Source organism: Gavialis gangeticus, unplaced genomic scaffold (assembly GCF_001723915.1).
Source record: "Gavialis gangeticus isolate Ggan-Ray unplaced genomic scaffold, GavGan_comp1, whole genome shotgun sequence".
In the NCBI taxonomy this organism is placed as follows: Eukaryota; Metazoa; Chordata; order Crocodylia; family Gavialidae; genus Gavialis; species Gavialis gangeticus.
The window spans coordinates 19,231,338-19,249,955 of NW_017729011.1; the positions used below are offsets into that span (position 1 = coordinate 19,231,338).

The 18,618-nt window shown below is 46.2% G+C and overlaps 1 protein-coding gene across 1 annotated transcript in view; it reads right to left on the reverse strand.

Annotated features, from left to right (window-relative positions):
• Nucleotides 1–18,618, reverse strand: part of VAV2 (vav guanine nucleotide exchange factor 2) — a 321,762-nt gene that overhangs the window by 58,228 nt on the left and 244,916 nt on the right. The window contains exons 6-10 of the mRNA XM_019510306.1: nucleotides 12,095–12,197; nucleotides 7,832–7,846; nucleotides 6,548–6,646; nucleotides 3,774–3,842; nucleotides 1,877–1,977 (exon numbers count right to left, since the gene is read on the reverse strand). Coding sequence (XP_019365851.1) covers nucleotides 1,877–1,977; nucleotides 3,774–3,842; nucleotides 6,548–6,646; nucleotides 7,832–7,846; nucleotides 12,095–12,197 — 387 coding nt within the window. The remainder of the gene's footprint in view (nucleotides 1–1,876; nucleotides 1,978–3,773; nucleotides 3,843–6,547; nucleotides 6,647–7,831; nucleotides 7,847–12,094; nucleotides 12,198–18,618) is intronic.

Below are 18,618 nucleotides of genomic sequence, written 5' to 3' on the forward strand. Positions count from 1 at the left end.
AAAAAAAAAAAAAAAAAAATCAGTCCCACCTTGTGACGTTCACAGAAAAGAAAAGACAAGGCTGGTAAAAAATATGAAGGGGAATTTACACTGAGGTGGTTCCCCAAGTCCCAGACTGATGACCATCACACCTGTGCTATCTACCGTCGCCATACAGGACCTCTCCTAAACCCAGGCCTGGGCTACAGTGCCTGGAAGGGGCTGCTGCCAACAGGGTGGTACTGAATTGTTTGAGTGTGAGCAAAGCCAAGAATGATGAGATAAGAAAGATACAAGTCATTCTTATGAGGTTTTTAAATGATTTGGCATTCTTCTTTTGAACAACTAATTTTTTTTTTTTTTAATCCAAAGGGCACATACTTTCTAAAAGCAGCATTGTGAACAACTGAATGTTTGACCTAATGGTGTCTTATGAATGCAGATGGTATTTCAGGAGTTATTGACTTCAGAATGGCATTTTCATGTCTAGACACTGGGTTTAATCACAATGAAATAACACCTTGGCATTATTCCACAGTGCCTTTGATTATTATTAAAGGGCTTCAGGGGTTTAATTTAAACTTATCTGCTTGTTCCTGGAAACTCCTGTTTGCAGCTCCCAAAATTCAGAATCTTCTGTTTTTTAAACTAGGCTCTAAGTGCATTAATCATCCTATAGGTGCCAGACGTCAAACTTGCCAGACACACTAATCTGCATTGAGAACAATCACTTGGATCTAACAAGAGCAAAGTGCCCTGTGCCTACAGAGACATACGTGAGATGCTCCATGCTCTCTCTTCTCGTTGACTCCTGGTATCCTAAGTTAAATCCTCTAATCTTTATTCTCCTGTGAATCTGACTGCCAGGTGGACAGCCTCCACAACAGACAAACCCAGGCCACAACACAATGGTGTATGGGAAAAGGTTGGCCCACTCTGCCTCTGACCTCAGAGACCAACGTAAGCCCCTCTCTCTCTCTCTCTCAGTTATATCAAAGACATGGAGGGAACTAGCAACCAGGAGAGAAAGTCATCCATGCAATACACCCGGGAACCAGGTAACAATACCAGGCTTGGGAAGGAGACTGCAGGACAACTGACTACCTACAAGTTACTGCCCTTGAGACTGTTGTTTCCTGAAGCCATCACCCTCTTTGCAATTAGCATGAGCTGTGTTTTGAGACCAGAAGACAAGATGAGATTTAACTCATAACTATTGATGCAATTCGGTTCAGGCAACCACTGAACTATCAATGCGTAGCACAGGTGCTTTGGAAAGCCACAGAGAAAAGCAGACAACACGTTGAGTCCCAAGTGCCCCAGTACTGCACTGGCACTAAATCAGGACTTGCATATGGAAAGAGCAGGGTCTTCTTGTGCTGCCTACAATGAGCAGGATATCGGGACCCCAGAACATCTAGTGTTATAACAGAAGACTTATTCTGGAGAGTCCTGAGGGTACCGCCATGGACTGGGGACCTTGTACAGCTCTATTCATGCACATGCAACCTGTCTGTATACCAGATGAGGCCCTCCACTTGCAGAAATATGTGCAGCTTCTTTTTACATCAGTGGAGTTGGCTGATTTATCCCAGCTAAGGATCTGGGCAAAAAGGCTCATTTGGTTACAGGGCTGCTTGCATCTTGTGTTCTCTTTTTATACCAGCAGGATCCTTCCTCTCCTTGCAGCATTTAAGAGACATGTCCCCCCACATCCCCATGTATGGGCACAAATCCTGATGGACAGTGTTGTGGCAGAGGATGGGCCAGGCCAGTGGCTTGTCAAGATTGGCATTCTCCTTTCATGGTTTCTCCCTATGATGATATGCCCTTATTAGTGACGGCTTGTTGAGATTAGAGCTGGGTACGCACTGGGTTCTTCTTTCCTTCTTTTTACCTTTCTTTAAATTCCAGAAACACTTTTGCCAAGCTGCTTCCTCCAGACATCATAGACACATCGATGGCTCTCAGGAAATTGAAGTGCACTTTAATGAGGTCCTAAAAAAAGAAATGATAGATGCATTTAAAAATCAACAAGCCTGGCTCTCGGCACGTCATAGAATCATTCAGGGTTGGATCTCAGGAGGTCACATCTAGTCCAACCCCCTGCAGGACCAGCCCCAACTACATCATCCCAGCCAGGGCTTTGTCTACCCAGGTCTTAAACACCTCCAAGGATGGAGCATCCACCACCTATCTGGGTGACCTGTTCCAGGGTTTTACTACCCTCCATATGAGAATTTTTTTCCTGACATCTAACCTAAACCTCCCTTGTTGCAACTTGATCCTGTTGCTCCTTGTTCTGTCATCTGTCCCCACTGAGCACAGTCCAGCTCCATCCTCTTTTGAACCCCCCTTCAGGTACTTGAAGGCTGCTATTAAATCCCCTCTATGCGCCAGGCAATTCACAGGCACATTTTTTAAGCAATGGGGGTTTAGGGTTCAGTCTGCTGAAGCTCCCTAAACTGCTGGAGGATAAGCCCTTCACCAAGGTAAATCACTGAGTGTCTTTTTTCTTAGTGCTGCACACTCAAACATCCACCGAGACTCATGCTGCTCTCTACTTCTGCTGGTCGCTCAGTCAACCAGCCATTTTGGACAACATTAGCACAGGGAGTTGTGGGGAAGAAAATCCTAACATGATCCCGAACAGCACTCAGATGAGATCATAGAGGACACTGGGTGCAGGAGGTGGGCCTGGCCACTTGGAGAGGTGGGGGCAAAGGTATTGGTCAGGAGAAGGGAGGGAGATGCTTTTCTGTCCAAGACCCCAAAAAAAGAACTGAACAGGAGGCTGGATGTGAAAAGCAAGCTGCACCTGCGATCCTAATGGACTTGATCAGAGGTTCTGCATGAAGGATGAATTCCCCCAGGGTAGAGGACCAGCACATGAATTAACCTTGCTTAAGTGGGACTTAATTATTTCCCAGGCCTTGTGCTAACCTTCTGCCCGGGGCTGAATCTCCACTTATTAAGCCCTTAAGAGAATTTAGCCATCTGTTAACCTGGCTGGGAGAGGGATTTTTTTTATACAAAAAGAAGGGTCAGATGCCTCAGAGTGAAACAAACTCTGTTGCATGCCTCTCCTTTAAAAAACCAACACCTTTTCATCTTCAGATATGTTAATTATCTAAATTATCTGAGTTTATACAAAGACCCCACCCCACCAAACAGCACCATTGTGTATTTGATCTTGCAGTGGGATAACACCGAGAGAGGCTGAGAAATGCTGGAGAATGAATTAACTGCAGGCTCACACTGAATGTTGACCTGGACTGTGCGTGTGTTCACATCCGGAAGAGTAATACACAGTTTCTAGAGAGCACCTTCCACCATAGGTCTCAATGCACCTTCGAAGGAAGGCAGCTCTCGTGACACCCCAAGTTACAGATGGGACGGAGCAACAGAGAAGTGAAGTGACTTGTCCAAGGCCACCAAGCAAGTCAGTGGCAGAGCTGGGGATAAAACCCAAGCCTGAGTCCCAGCTCAGTGTGGCCCATACTCCCTGTTTTATGTAAACTGTAAATCAGACCCTCTGGACCACACAGGGGGAGAAAACACTATCGCTAGCCAAGTGATTCCCTTGATATCAAACTGTTCCCTTATCTACTCCGTATGTACTATCTAAGCCCCACTTTTGAGATAAAGGCTAAGGGACCTAATCTGAAGCTCATTCAAGCTCTATGGCCCAGGAGGACTGCAGCCATGAATTTTACATGAAACCTGAATAGCTTCTCCATGTAAGCTGTACTTGAGCAGAGCGATGATTTAAGCCACGATGTTTACTCTATTACCTCCAAATTGATAAAAATAGCTTCCATGTCTTGTGGAGTGAGTACCAGCTTCAGTGGATTCATGTAATTCTGCAGGAGGGAAATGAGAAACCGGTTTCAATAAAGGCAGAAGCAATGCATTTCCTTCTGATGAGACCGGAATTGTTTCATCCGTTACACATTTGGCGCAGGGAGGGTCTTGATGAATTTTAGAGCTTCTAAAGGGAGAAGAGTGACAAGATCTTGTTAAAACCCGGTCACGGCAGCACAGACAAGCAAAGCAGTCTCTGCTTTGCAATGCCTGCCAGCTGCAGCATCTCTCGCTGCAAAGTGGGGTGGAGGATACTTGCCAGTTGGAGTGTCACATTGGGTGTTTGAACAATTGAGAGTTTTGCTCAATCAAGAGGATTTGGAACTGATTTGGCTCATTTCACCTGGAATATGAAAAATCCCCCCCCCCAACTCTCACTGGCTTAAGACTGCCCTGTCTGGAACTGAAACACTAAGACGCCTTGTTGCCTGGTAGTTGGGCTGTCAAGGGTTTCTCGTATGCAAGTACTGGAAGGCGGAGGAGTTCAATGCCACCTGACTGAGGGACTCTTTAAATGATAATGCAATGAATGCAAGTCAACAGCACAGGCTTCCTGTGGATTACATCCTGGCTCCTAAAAGGGCAAGAGGAGAAGAAGCACTATGGAAGAGTCAATGAAAGGATCGCGGGGCTAGGGGGATATGCAAAATGTCTTGGAATACCTTAAAGAGATTCTTCCCCACTAAGTAGCTCCATGCATGAAAGGCACAGCTCTATATACACAGGAGCGTAGGGAAGTAAGGCTGGAAGGACCCTCACGAGATCTAATCCAGTCCCTTGCTCAAGGCAAGATTATTCCTGTCCAAGCCATCCCAGCCAAGTGTCTTCTCATCTGCTCTTGGAAATTTTCAAGGATGGAGTCTAGTTTCCCCAGGCAGCTTCTTCCAATGCTTGACCACCCTCAGAGCAGAGAGTTCCTCATCTCCAACCTAAACTTCCCCTGCTGCAGCTTGAGGCCGTTGCTCCTAGTCCTATCCCCTACAGAAAAAGCTCATCTCCATCCTCTCTGTAATCACCCCTCAGGTATCTTGAAGATTCATATCAAATGCCCCCTCAGCCTTCTCTTCTCCAATCCAAATAACCCTCCTTTTTTCAGTCTGTCCTCATAAATCTTGCCTCCCAGGCCCCTAAGTCACCTGCACAAGAAATTGGACATAACTAAGGTGTGTGCATGGACCTTTCTTCACCAGAACAAAAGGATTCAGGTGCACGTGTGCAATCCTTTCTAAGCCCTCCCTGCACACACCTGCACATTACAACAGTAAATACACATGCAAAGCAAACTCCTGATGCTGTAGTTCCTCAGAGCAATGGCTTGTTTGGTTTCCATCCTGCCTAATCTTGGTATCTGTGCCCTACCCTACTTAAATATCCTTTCCATTCAGAAAGGAAAGAGAGGCGATTCAGGATCTTATTCACAAGACGGTATGTCCAGCATTGCAATGTAAGTGGTAGAATTTTTTTTTTATGATATGCTGGCTTCTTCACAAAATAACAACCCCCAGCGATTCACAATTTAATCTGCTTTAGCTCTTCGGCTGTCTTAGTGGGAGCAACTCTGAGCTGGCTTGGATTTTTGTCCTTGAGGAACACATACAACATAACTACACTGGAAACGCTTTTTCAAACTAATGCATTTTAACAGACATGCCTGCCCCGTTCATAACGGCAAACCACAGAGATGCAATACACCTTCTTACATGAGCTTCTGCACCACAACAGGCATCACAATCTATTCAGCCTTGAGCAAGATCTCATATTTCATACCAAAGGCAATTATTTAACTTCCTCTGGCTTGAAATACAAGGTTAATAGCTGTTTTCAAAGACCGAGTAATATGTACATGAGTAATATCTATGTCAAAGCCTTTCTTTTAAAAGCGTGGAATATTGTTTTATTGTGCTGGTCACACTCGGAGCTTCTTCCAAGAACTTTCAGCACATTTTTACATAAGAAAGGGAAACAATTTTAAAGGGAAAGGAAATAGAAGCAGGAAGACAATTAGAAACAATACCTTGAGAGAGAGAGATACATATATATATATATTTTTTTAACTTCTACTTTACCATAATCACTGAAGGGAAAAATAATAACCTGTTTCTAGCAGCATGCATTGTATCATTTGATTGTTGAAATGTTCATTTGTTAAAGAGGAGATACAACTATAATTCATCAAAACCAATTAAAGTCCATGAATGCATGCAGCGAAATGTTATTTTTAATCCAATTAGTTTCAATGACAAGCCAGCATGGCTTCAGCACTTTCAAATGCCTGCAATAAAGAAATTCTTTCAAATGATTCAGGAGCAATCAAAGAGTGATAAGAGATCAACAAAAGCTAGGTTTAGCCTAAGAACCCAGCCTTGGCTATGTAAGAAGTGGGAGTCTTTTACTGCTGGGGGGGGAGAATACCCTTCTGAAGTAGCAGGCTGGCTTTTAGTGTATTTAGTGCAGCGATCACATAAAAACATGCTATCTTTTCATGTGGGTCCACACTGTGCACTTATGGTACTCAGCATGGGTTTTCTACATCTTCCACGCTCCTGTAAATTATGTCTGAGTGCATCAATCCTATCCCCGTCATAACCACCAAGCACTATGGAGCTCTAAGCAGCAGAAACTAGTCTTGCAAGATTAATGCAAAATCAAATTCAATCTGAAGCCTCTCGTAAAATAGGGCGATAGAAAAAGGCTCAGCTCTCACCTTTTCTATGTCTTCAAGTGTTTTGTAGTATTTGGCCTCAGTTTCCTGGATTTCTAGCAAACAGCAATTTCTTTTGTCATCTTCTGTCATTCCCATTTTCTGCAAAAAGAAAACAACCCATGTCTGGATGTCCTCAGAGTGCTTCTACCTGCTCATTGATGCTGGATGTTTAACGTGGCAGGCAGTGAGAGCAAACTCCCAACCAATGCACGCTCAGGACATGCTGAACCAAATTTTCCATCGTGTCCAAGGGATCCATTGCTGCCTAAAAACTTCTCGGGTAAGATCCCAGGTCCGCCTAAAATAATAGCAAATCTCTCACTGGCTTTGAGGAGACCAGAACTCCACCCGCTGTATTTACTCCAGCTATGTCCCCTAACGTGACCATGTATAAGGCAAAGGGTCTTGGTTTTTTCAGCTTGTTTGCTTAGGATGACCTCCACGATAGGGCAGACATGGGGCCCCAAAACACTCCTCTTGTATAGGTCCTTTGCTAGTGTTTCCAATTCTGGCGCTTTTATCCTCAGGTTAGCAGTAACTTTTTTTCCTTTAAAGACTCAGCTCTGGGAGTCATGTGATCTCCCAGGCTATGTCAACGCCTCCTCCATATTGATTTCAAAACATTTGCCAGGAGGACAAGCACCATTCACATACTCCCTGCGTCATCTTCCTTGGGAAACCTGGAACCAACTGCCCAGAAACTACACCCGCTTGCTCCCGCGCCATGCACGATCCTGGCCAAAAATGGTGCTCGCTGCTAACTGCTGCGTGCTCAGGGATGCATTCAGGATCTCTGTCTCAGGAGCTAAGAGTGATGCTGAGCATGCCTGGAACAGCTGTAACAGTGAACACAATATTTTTCACTGTGCAGAGCATGAGGAAACAGGCAGGGTATGTTTCCTGGCTTAAACCCCCAAGGTGGCCCTGGAGGCGGTATTGCTATACCCACCACTTTGGATGCCCATAATTCCCTTTTGCAGCAAAATAAGATTCCAGCCCTCCTGGCTGTACAAGAGAGGCAAACATGACTCTCGCTGGCTTGTGAGCAAGGTAGATATTATGAACTCCAAACTTATCTTTGCAAATGTCATGGGGTTTGCAGATGCATAATTTTAAAGGCAGGGGAAAGGGAATTTGCTATCATGTATTTATATGCACAGCATTTGAGCATTACCGCTTCTGCTTCACGCTGTACTTTGTATACCTAGCACAAGCCATACCAGAGTTTGAGACACTGCGCCAGCCAGCCAGAAACCAAACTCTTGGACATCGTCTCTTACTTACCTGCATATATCTAATCTGAAGCATGCAGAAACACAAGCAAAACCAATTAACATCATACACTTGGTATCACAAACCATCATTTTTAAAAGCGTCCATTAATCTCCCCACCTTCTGACACAAGTGCAAGAGGTTATGGTGAGAACGAACAGCTTTACGCTTCTGCTAAGAGAAGTCTCAGAAGCTAAAAGAAAATACTGAAGACCAAGTCTTTGGCTGATGTAGCTACACTGCAGTCAGTTACTGCCCTACTGGGTTTCAATAAAGTTAAACTTTTATTATTATTATTATTTTTAGAAGTGGCCTCCTCATAGATTTAGAGATGTTCAGGCCAGAAGAGACCATTAGATCACCTAGCTGGTTTTAGGTATCCTGGCAGGAAGATGGGATAAATTACCTTTTCAGGTCCTTTCCTGTACCTTTTTTTTTTAAATGATTTTTAGTCTGAATCCTGCATAGCACAGATCCTTGAATTTCAGCAAGTTATTCCTGCATTATACCCAGTGAATTATGCTGCATGAAAGCACATTGCCCAAAAGGCCTCGAATTTTGCAGTAAAGACTTCCACGCAGTTTGTTCCAACAGTTCATAGTCCTCCCTGTTAAAAAATGCATGCCAGATTTTTAATTTGAATTTGTCTGGTTTGAACAGTCAGTCATTCGTTCCTGTCGTGCGCTTCTCCACTAGATTAAAGAGCCCTTTAGAACCAATGTTTTCTCTCTCTGATGGTACTTATCCGCTGTAATCAAAGTCACTTCTCAATGTTTTTTGATAAACCAGACTAACCAACCTCTTTAAGTCACTCACTGTTAGGCAATAGGCATGTCTCAAACATCTTAAGGAGCTCACTTATGGGTTCCCCAGTTGCATCTTCCTGGAGAAAAACTGGCTCTCTTTTAAAGGGGTTTCTGAGAAAAGGACAAGGGTTAGTTTGCCCCTTGCTGGAAAATCTAACCAATTGCTGCCCAATGTGGTGGAGGATGCTGCCAGTTTGGTCTTTGGTGTCATTACTGGGGTTGTTCCTAAGACAGAAGGATGGAGAGGCGCCGGTCAGGAGGTCTGCACCCGTGAATGGGACCTTATTGTCATAACAGCTCCAAGTCCAATGTGCTCTGTGTGTTTGCAACTGCAGTTGAGGTTGGGGGTGTTGAGCCTTTCTGAATATATGAACCTGAATGCAGGCAAAAGCAAGCCAGGGTTTGCAGGATGGGCTAATTACACTCTGCTTCCATATCCTTATGGGTGTGATTGCTGCGAACTCCAGCACGTTCCAGGAACCAGCAGCACAAGGAAGGCTGCCATACCGCTTGCTGAGCTGGGCTAGTCTTAATTCAGTGTCACCGTGCTGTATCTAAAAAGATGCTGACAGCTGGAGGTCTCAACTTGTGCCACTACTGAGAGAGACACAGGAGCCTCCTGACTCGGTCATGAGAAAAAACAAAATGGAAATGGTGGAGCCGGCTTTGAGCAGCTTGTTTAAAACATCATCCCAGATCACCAGACTGCGCAACATCCCAGTCCTTCAAGGCATCTGGAGGCTTGAAAAAGAAACGTCTCCATTCTTATGCCCATTTCAAAGGCCAAAACAATCTTGCAGGAATCGAATCCTGCCCGCCAAAACCAGCATGCATATGGATGTGTATTATTGATGGGCTGCCTTTAACTTCCATTTTTATTGACATCTTCATACTTTACCCACGTGCATTGACTTTCCAGCACAAAGTCGTTATGCAGAGGATACTGAAGGAAGGGAAATGGTTTATTGGATTTTTAAATCAAAGGCTAAAGATTATATTAATCAGCCATTAATAACAACATTCAGCACAGCATAAAAACATCAGAGGGAATAAATATTACACGTGAAAAATGGGATATGAAAATCTCTGCCAGAGCTGGCCTCTGAGCCCAGCCCCAGGACTGCAGGAGATGCTGTTTCCTCCACTGACAGACTCCAGAAATCTGGGGGCACCACCTGCAGCGGGGAAGATTTTCTTATTTCAGTTTTGCCCCATTGGAGAATTCCCACTGGTTACATCAGTCCATGAACAGACACGGCTGCTCTCAAAGGTGGTGGCACAGTGCTAAAAACCATCAGTAGCCAATGGATCTGCTACTATCACCATTTCCGCCAGGGCCGACACCAGTGCAGTTGAACCCAGAGGTACCGTATTACCAGTGGACCCTGCTTCGTTGCATTGTGCTGCATCGAGAGCAGCTCTGAGCTCACAGGAGGAAGAGCCTGCTCGTTTAAAGTCGGGATCTGAATCTCCATCAATGAAGACCGCCCTGCTTGTGGGTCTTCCCAGTCGCTCATGGCCAGGGTTGGGTTTTGATCCCTGTTAAACTGTAAGAAACTCCAGACAAGTCAACGGCATTGCACAGCAGGCAACTGGAGAAGGATCAGGAAGCCATCAGCTCACTGACTCTGAAGCAAAGCTCTGCTGGGCCACACCTCCAAAAGCCATCTCCAGCCTAATTTCGTGTCTAGCTACGGGAATTTAATTGACCAGTGAACTTATCCATTTATCCTGCTTTTTCCCAGAGAGTTATGTATCTTGTCAGCTGCACTTTACAGCCAGAAGACAGTAATTAGACTCTACATCAATCCCGTGAGCAGCAGGATTTCAAATGGAAGGCAAAAATGTTTGGGAGCTCCCGCTCCCGGGAGGAGATCCTGCTAAATTGTGCATCAGTGGAAGCGACAAATGCTGCAAGTGGAAATGTTTAGCTGGGGAAACAGCCTCCCCTTTCCTGTGCCACGAGCTGCTCTGTAACGGCCCCTTGGGAAAACACTTGAGACTGTGGACAGATGTAACTTTAAGCTGTCTAAAAGGGGAAAGATTTGCTGCTTGGGAAAATGCATCAGCTGTTCCAGTTTAACTATTACTTCTGTCTGCTCCTGTACCAGCGTAAATGAGAAACTGCTGTAACTTTAGTTTTACCTCCAGCTGCACCGGTACAAAAGCAGGCAGAATTAATAGTTTTAAGAGAACAGTTTCTACAGGTAGCCTTTCCTAGCAGCCCATCCTCACCTCTACCCATGAAGTCGGGGTAATATCCCACAGTGTGCTTTGGGTTAGGGCCCTGAGTAAATGATTTCAGGGTGCCATTAGCCACCACGCAGAAGAGCTGGCACCCACTTTCTGCACCACAGGATGGGATCCAAGGGGCATGCAGACCTCATCCTGGTCTCTCCATGGCAGGAGGAACTTGACCCTCCAAAAATTTCAGGAAGCTGCTGGGCACCAAAAGAGCATTAAAGGATTGATCCAGAGCCCATCGAAGTCAACAGGAGTCTTCCCACCGGCATCAGTGGGCGCTCAGAGCATGTCCGCACTGTGTCCCTGGTGCTGTCTGGGATAGTTTCTCTCCAGCGCGCCCAGCCCAGCAGTTCTTGCTTGCCTATTCCAAACCCGGGAACGAGGCAGCAAAGCGACTCCTCAGAGGGACGTTTCGAGGCCTCCGTCTCCGGCATGCTTGAGCGTTGGGGTACTGTCAATACAGCTTCGCTGACTTGCTGCCAGGTTGGGTGTCTGGCACTAGGAGCAGAGGGGCAGAGCGTGAGAACACCCGGCACGAGGCGTGTTGCCGCAGAGCGGAGACAAGCAGAGCGCAGCCCGGAGCCATGTGAACGTGTTTCACCCCTGTCTATGTTTAAACTGGGGCTGTCATGGGTGACTGATGGATTTGCATGCATGAGTTCCTGCTCCAGCTGATGGAGGGAGTTCAATGGCAGCCCCTCCATGCCCAGCAGGCAACTCAGCTTTGAAAGTCTCATTTGTAAAAATCTACCTGCCTCTCCAAGCAGGTACTGTCACAATCCCCCAGGGAAAGTTGGGGCTTCATTGCAAATATCTGTCAACACTTGCATGGGTCTAAAAATACCTCCAGCCTAAGACACACATTTGGCTAATTGAGCAAACATCAGTCCTCTCTCTCTCTTCCCCCCACCCGCCCCATAGAAGGGCATGAAGTGACATGCTGTGTTGGCTCAGCAGTGAGTTACTATTTTTATGCTCTTTTCACAATTTGTATTTATTACATCTTCCCCCCATTCTTCAGATACAGGGAAAGCCTTCAAGAAACCCTACAGGGCTAGCTCCATCACTCTCCCGAAGGTATTTTGACTCTACAAAGGCAGACCCCTTCCAAAGAATGATGCCAATAGATCATTTGTGCCTCCAGATCATTATCTTTCATTGGTTCGTTTCTTTTTCCTTTTGCATTCCCATCAAGATATGGCTTTAAAGATACATAAATTGTTACCATGGGTTGCTGAACTTCCACTTTGATGATATCTTCATAGATATCATCTCCTTCATCTTCACAGGGGACGCAGTCATAAATATCCTCCCCCAGGTCATGTTCACTGGAATGAAAACAAGACAATTTAGACACGGGACAGAGGAGAGGTCGACTTTAGCAAGGTTAGGCAAATAAGCAGTGATGCCCATTAAAGAAAGGGGAGAAAATGCATCCCAAAACATTGTAAATGTCCTAATTTCTCTTTCCCATTTTGCACTAAGGAGGCACTTATTTTCTGGATCAGCTACCACAGCAGCATTTCACCTACATACCCTAGCACCATTTGTGCACAGGGCAAAACACATTGATTGGTAAGTTCAGGCACTGGAACCAACTACTGCCCTAGGAGATTTGGGCAAGGGCACAGAAGTCCCCGGCTTCCTTTCCTGGATCAGCCTGTGACCTTTGATTGTTTTGTATTTTTAATTTTCCTACCCATCTTTTGTCTATCTGTTAGATTGCAAATGTAATGGCGGGGGGGGATCGCCTTGCACAATACGCCACTGGATTAGCTGCAGCACTACTAAAATCCAGTAAATCAATATATTTAAATAAACATCGACAGGCACTTTGATAGCTGGTTACTATTTTAGTCAATCAACACCAGGGTTTCCAGCTAAGTCAGACATTTCTGTTCAGCTCGGATTGAAGCTAGTATTAAAATCAGCAGATTTCTTAACTCCAATGAATCTAAGCCAGCTGACACCAGCTGAGCATGTGGTACGTGAACTTCAGGCCTGATGTAAGCACATGCAGCTTACAGAATTGTACCTGCTACCACCAAAGATGCACTCTGCCCACAGAGTAGCCTTCAGCCGTAGCTGTTAAGGTGCTTTAGTGGTGTTAGAACAGCACTCAAAAACTGGAATTAGGATGAGGACCTGAGTGCACTAGCAGAGGCACAAACAAGTGGCACAATACGAAGTCTTTGATCATTACGCCCCACATCAGAGATGCACAAGAAAATAATTCAATGCAGGATCCAAACAGTTCTGCTTTTCTACTGCTGAACGCATGCCTACTTGCACCCTCTTGTATGCATCTTGCATCAAACCTTGACTCTGTCACCCACACCACCGTTTACTCAGGCTGAAGTCCTAAGTGGGCCTGCAAAACCTTCCAGGGTTAAAAACAGGTAGGTAGCTGAGACCTGCACTGTCAGGCCAACTTTACACTGATCATTGCTTCTAAGAGAGCATTAGGGCAGACACCCCACTCCCCCTCCCTTTTAACTCAGATAAGCCCATGGCAAGCTTGCAACTGAAACACAAGGCTTTGTCTCTTACTGCACATTAGCTCTAAGCCAAGGCCGTCTTTCAACTCAGTGGGTGATAGCATTGCACATCCTGTTTTCAAAGCTCTGCTGACAACCCTTCACTTCTACCAGTCACTGAAATGTTAGAGATGTATACACAACCAAAAGGGACAGGGGAAGGCTTGAGATGGATGGAAGGGGAATGGAGAAAGAGAGTCAATGGCATAGCTGCAACTCTTTTCCTTGCTAGGACTCATGTTTGTGTTAAGATTTGATTGCACCCCACTATGACAGATGCTGTGCAAACAAAGGTCCCACAGGTACCTTGCAATCAGATCCACATGGATCCAGCCCAGCATGTGCATAGAGCCTTGTTGACGTCAGTGAGCTTCACACAAGCCTAGGAAAGGGGACATCAGGACCGAAGAAGGTGGTACAGCAGGGTCGGGCAATTATTTCTTGAGGAGGACCGCTTACTGAGTTTTGGGCAAGCTGTCGAGGGCCACGTTTCCCTCTGGTGCAGGGAAACAGGAACAGCCCTGGGGTCCCAGGCCAGAAGCCTCTGCTAGGCAGGGGCTTCCAGTTGGGGGGCCAGGGCTAGGTGGGCCTTGCTGCTCAGTCCTGCCACTGGCTTCTCCTGGGCCCTACTGGCATTGGCTCCTGTCATTTTTGACAGGCAGCCAGGAGCAAGTAAATATTAATTTTCTAAAATTTTTAGGGGCCCTGCAGGCTGGATAGAATGGCCTGGTGTGCTGGGTGTGGCCCTGGGCCATATTTTGTCTGCCCCTATGGTACAGGGAGGACAGGTAAGTCCCAGCAGCATTCCTAGTGCATCAGCTCTTGGGAGTCTTATGAATGCCCAAGAAGTTTGTCTGTCTAGTGAGTTTTTAGCCCACACGGTTATGAAGCCAAGTTTGAAAACACAGCCTAGACAGAGAAAGTCAGCAGGCAAATGAAAGAAACCAACATTTCTTCTTTTTTCCCCTTTAAGTCATGTTTTGGGGGACCTGTCTCATCATTTTTGATGGCTGAGGGTTTGCCAGGCTGAAAGACACCTGTCACACTTCATCTCAACTTACACGGGTGCCCATTACAGTCTGATTTGGTCACTGTGGTGTCCCTTTCTTTACCCTGCAGTAGCACTTAATGGTCCCACTCAAGGACTGGTACATCAGTGCCATGCACTGACAAGCCAATGATTAACTGATGGCCTCTGGGCTTGAGAGCCTGTAGTCTCAAGCCAGTCCAGTCTGGTGTTATGTCAGTGCACCTTCATGGAGCAACTCCCCCAATGTTTCGGGGGCCAAACCCCTCCCTGGGAAAAGACTCAACTGCTCTCCGCTTAGTACAAATCATTGTGTTTGCAAGAGAAACAAATATTTTTAACCTTTAGTGTTTTCCAGAGACAAATTTGGGTTGGACAATGGCTGAATCCCCTTCCCCTGCACCTCAAGCCTGTTGTGCCTTGTACTCTCGCTGTGCTAAATGAATATATCCTCTTTAACTCCTCCTAGAAAAATACAAACTATTGCTCCTGTATGAAACCCAAGGCAAACTGCTGACTGACCCAACAAGATGCATTAACGCATCCATGCCAGAGGACCTATGAGGCAGAGAGATTAATCGGATATTCTGCGGAGCCGCAGTTGAAGGGGAGGCCTACTTCGGGAAGCTTCGAAGAGGGCAAACAAACATCCTTGCTGCACAAAAAATATCTCCTTCTGCCAAAAATAAAAGAGAGTGCATGTAAAGATGAGCCAAATGCTGTAGCTCAGCACAACCCCAGTGTCTTCAGGGTCCGGAGGAGAGAATAAGGAAAAGAGATGACTCTCAGCTTGGGAATCTCTACTTTCAACTCAACTTGGACCCTATTTATACCTTTAAAAAGGGACTCGAAGCTAGTTATCTGTGCTCATGCTGTGCTGATGAACGACATGTCCCTCATCTAACCCCTCCCACTACATGTTGTATCCAGTGGAGGAGGTCCTTGGCCCCGCTGAAGTCCATGGCCAAACTCCCATAAGGCCAGGATTTTATCCACTGCTGTCAGTGACTGCAATGAGCTGAGCATAGTCTCAGCCCCTGTGGCTGAGTGGGTCCCCTGGTCTAGATGCTGCCTAAACCAAGCTAGGAGTAAGCTCATGCTGGCACGTGATGCTTTGAAGCCGTTTTGCAGGTCAAAAGGTGCAAATGGCATGGAAGGACCTCGCTCCTATTCAGTACCTGTGAGGGTTAAGCACCTGACTGCCATCTGCTCCTTTGAAAGCTTCTCTTTTGGACTCTTAAGTCCTATAGATGCCTCTGAAAGTTTTGCTTAGAATAAATACTAATAAATAAGTAATAGTAATGACAGGGCTCAATCTTGCAAGCAGCAGATTGCCTAGAGCCCTCACTGAAGTCAACCTCCTGAGATCATGACCTTCAGAAGTACATGAGATGCAGGAAGATCAAACAGCTGCCTGGTATTTTACAAGCTGTGTTTTTCACTCTGACTATTAATTACATATAAATATATTCAACTGTAAAACTCAACCAAAACTATAGCACTACCACCAGCGGCTCCAGAATATACCCAGGCAAGCCTCACTGTGCTAATCTATTTGGGGGTGGGGCTTTTTCAGCAATGCAGGTCCATCTATTTTTAAAAACTGATTTATTCAAGAAAATATTTCTTTTAAATAAATGCACTGGTGTGATGCATCATCTCCGTTCCTACATGATACATTGCAGTGCTTGTAATAATGCCTGCTAATAGCTAGCGATCCATCTTCTCCTTCCCATGTGTCATTGTCACAGTTATCATCTGTACCAATATTTGTAGTTGAAGCTCTTCCCCTCATCCAGAATGGCTATCTTCCATTCCAGCAGGCACCCATCACCTTTTTAGCTGCATCTCCATACATCATTCCTACAGCTGGAAGGTTGTTTAGGAAGCTTAGGGCCGAGTTCATACCTGCTGGGCTCCATATTATCCAGTAGGACTAGGAACTAGGTGAAATCAAGAAGAAAAAAAAACTGTAGCCTGGAGCCCCAAATCATTTCCAGTCCAGCGCATACCAGCACCATGATCACCAGCTTGGTATTCACCACTGAATTCCTTAGGCTTCATTTGGTTTCCAGCTCCTGCTGTGTTGCTGGTTTCCCTGCTGTCCTTTTCCTAGCGTGCCTAATGATCGCAGAGCAACAAAAACAAGACTGGAAATCAAAACCTACTAACCACAAGGGCCTGAACTGTGGACAGCCTAATACTATCCCTGTCTTTTGAGGGCCAGATCTGGAATACTTAAAGAGTTTTCCATGACGAGAATGGTGACAGACACCCACCAGCTAGGAGCTGCCAAAGCCCCCGAGCGCAAACAGAAGAGACGGTGTTGGTGCTGCTCTCTGGGTAGACGCGGCATAGGGCTGCCACATCCCCTGTTGGTTTCTTGACAGCCCTCTGCAGTCTTGAGCGTAGGTAGGAAAACACAACAAGGAAAGCAACAGCTGGGATGTCACCATCAAGGGCAGACCCTGGGTGATGCAGGCAGAACAAGGAAGAAAACTCTTCGCTGTGGCACAAATGAGACGCTGTTAAATGGGATTTCTGGAAAAAGGCCCCATGGCCACATAAACACAAATGCAAGAGGGACTTTGCTTGCTTTGATGCCTGGGGCTTTACTGAAAGATCCCTTCTGATTGAACTTCCCAGGGCAGCACGGCAGGTTTTAAAAAGAGGAAACATTTTGCTGCAGAAAGATAGTCTAGGGTCAAAACAAGAGGACGGGGAAGCAGAACACCTGGGGTCTATTCCCAGCTCTGCCTTCAAACCTGCTGCATCCCCTTGGGAAAGCAATGTAGCCCTGTGTGCCTCAGTTTCCCTGCCTGTAAAATGGCAGTGATACCTGTTGCAGCGAGCTGCAAGGAAACCACCTCTGTCATTTAAGACAGGGGCAGATCCAGTTGTGGGGAGCGGAGGGAAACCCCAGGCCCCTAGCATATTGTAAAGCTTCTCGTTTCCTTTTACCAAGGGAAAATGTGTCATGTTATATGTGTCGATGCACTTCCCCATCTGCACCCCCACTTTCAAAATCCTACTTCCACCCATGATTTAAGATCCTTGAAGACCGAGCGCTAGAGAAGCATGGAGCCAGCAGCGGTGGTGTCTGAAAATGTTGAAGCCGCTGTCAGATGAGCTCATCTGTCCATTACACGCTGAGAAATGGGAAGAGCCTCTGCCTTTCCAGGGTGCACGGTCACCCACGCAGCATTGCTCAGGCCAGCCTGTGGCTTGCAACATCTGCCTGCTTTGTCTAGCGCTGCTGCGGACATCCGTGCTGTTCGTATGTTGGCTTTCATACGCCCCTGCGACATGTGCGTCAGAGGCGAAAGCAGGCAAGTGTTACTAAAGCACACCACGATGATTTTCCATTGGAGCAATCTAGGCACACGCTGAAGCTGCAACACAACGGAGGTGCAGAAATTTCCAATGCAGGTTTCAAATACTGCGTCTGCTGCAAAAGGCGTCAGATACAGCGCCCTGTGGAAGCCGCCTGGAGTCTGAACCCCCTGGGCGGGCAGGGCCAGATTTTGAGACCTCTTCTCATTGAAGAAAAGCACTGTACTCCTTGAGTAATCCTACTGGCATCAGTGGGGACACTGGTGGGAGTAAACACTGGGCTAGCCAGACCTTCCATTGAAAGGTTCATTGCCAGCTCTTGTTCAAAGCAGATGGAGCTTTCTTTTTTTTCCCTTTCTTCCAGAGACAAGAATAGCATTTGCAATTATTATTAGAGATGAGCTGCAGTTGGGGGAGCCGGTCAGTCTGCCTGTATCACGTGTGCACAAGGAAAGATCACTTGAGGCAAAGCAAAACAAAACAAAACAAAAATGCCTTTACAACCAGGGTTCAAGCAAGAAAGGAACATGACAGCCAATTATTGATCGAGCTTTACATTTCTGACACATTGACCCCTTTGTGCAAATATTCTCCAAGGCAGAGAATAACAAGGCTAATGAGAAACCTCTTTAAAGAGGAGACGAGCAGACACAACGCAGGCCTTGCTGATGCGCCTGGGCGGCTGCCCGGGTATGGAAATGCAGCACTCCCCTCTTCTCCCCCTTGGTGGTTGTAGTGCCTGTCTCTGGTATGACCAGCTGGGATAGCGGGCGAGTTTAAAAAGCAGGAAAGTGGTGCCATCTGCAATCCGCCCTGGCCTTGTCGCAGGGGAAACCAAGTCCGTGCTACCCT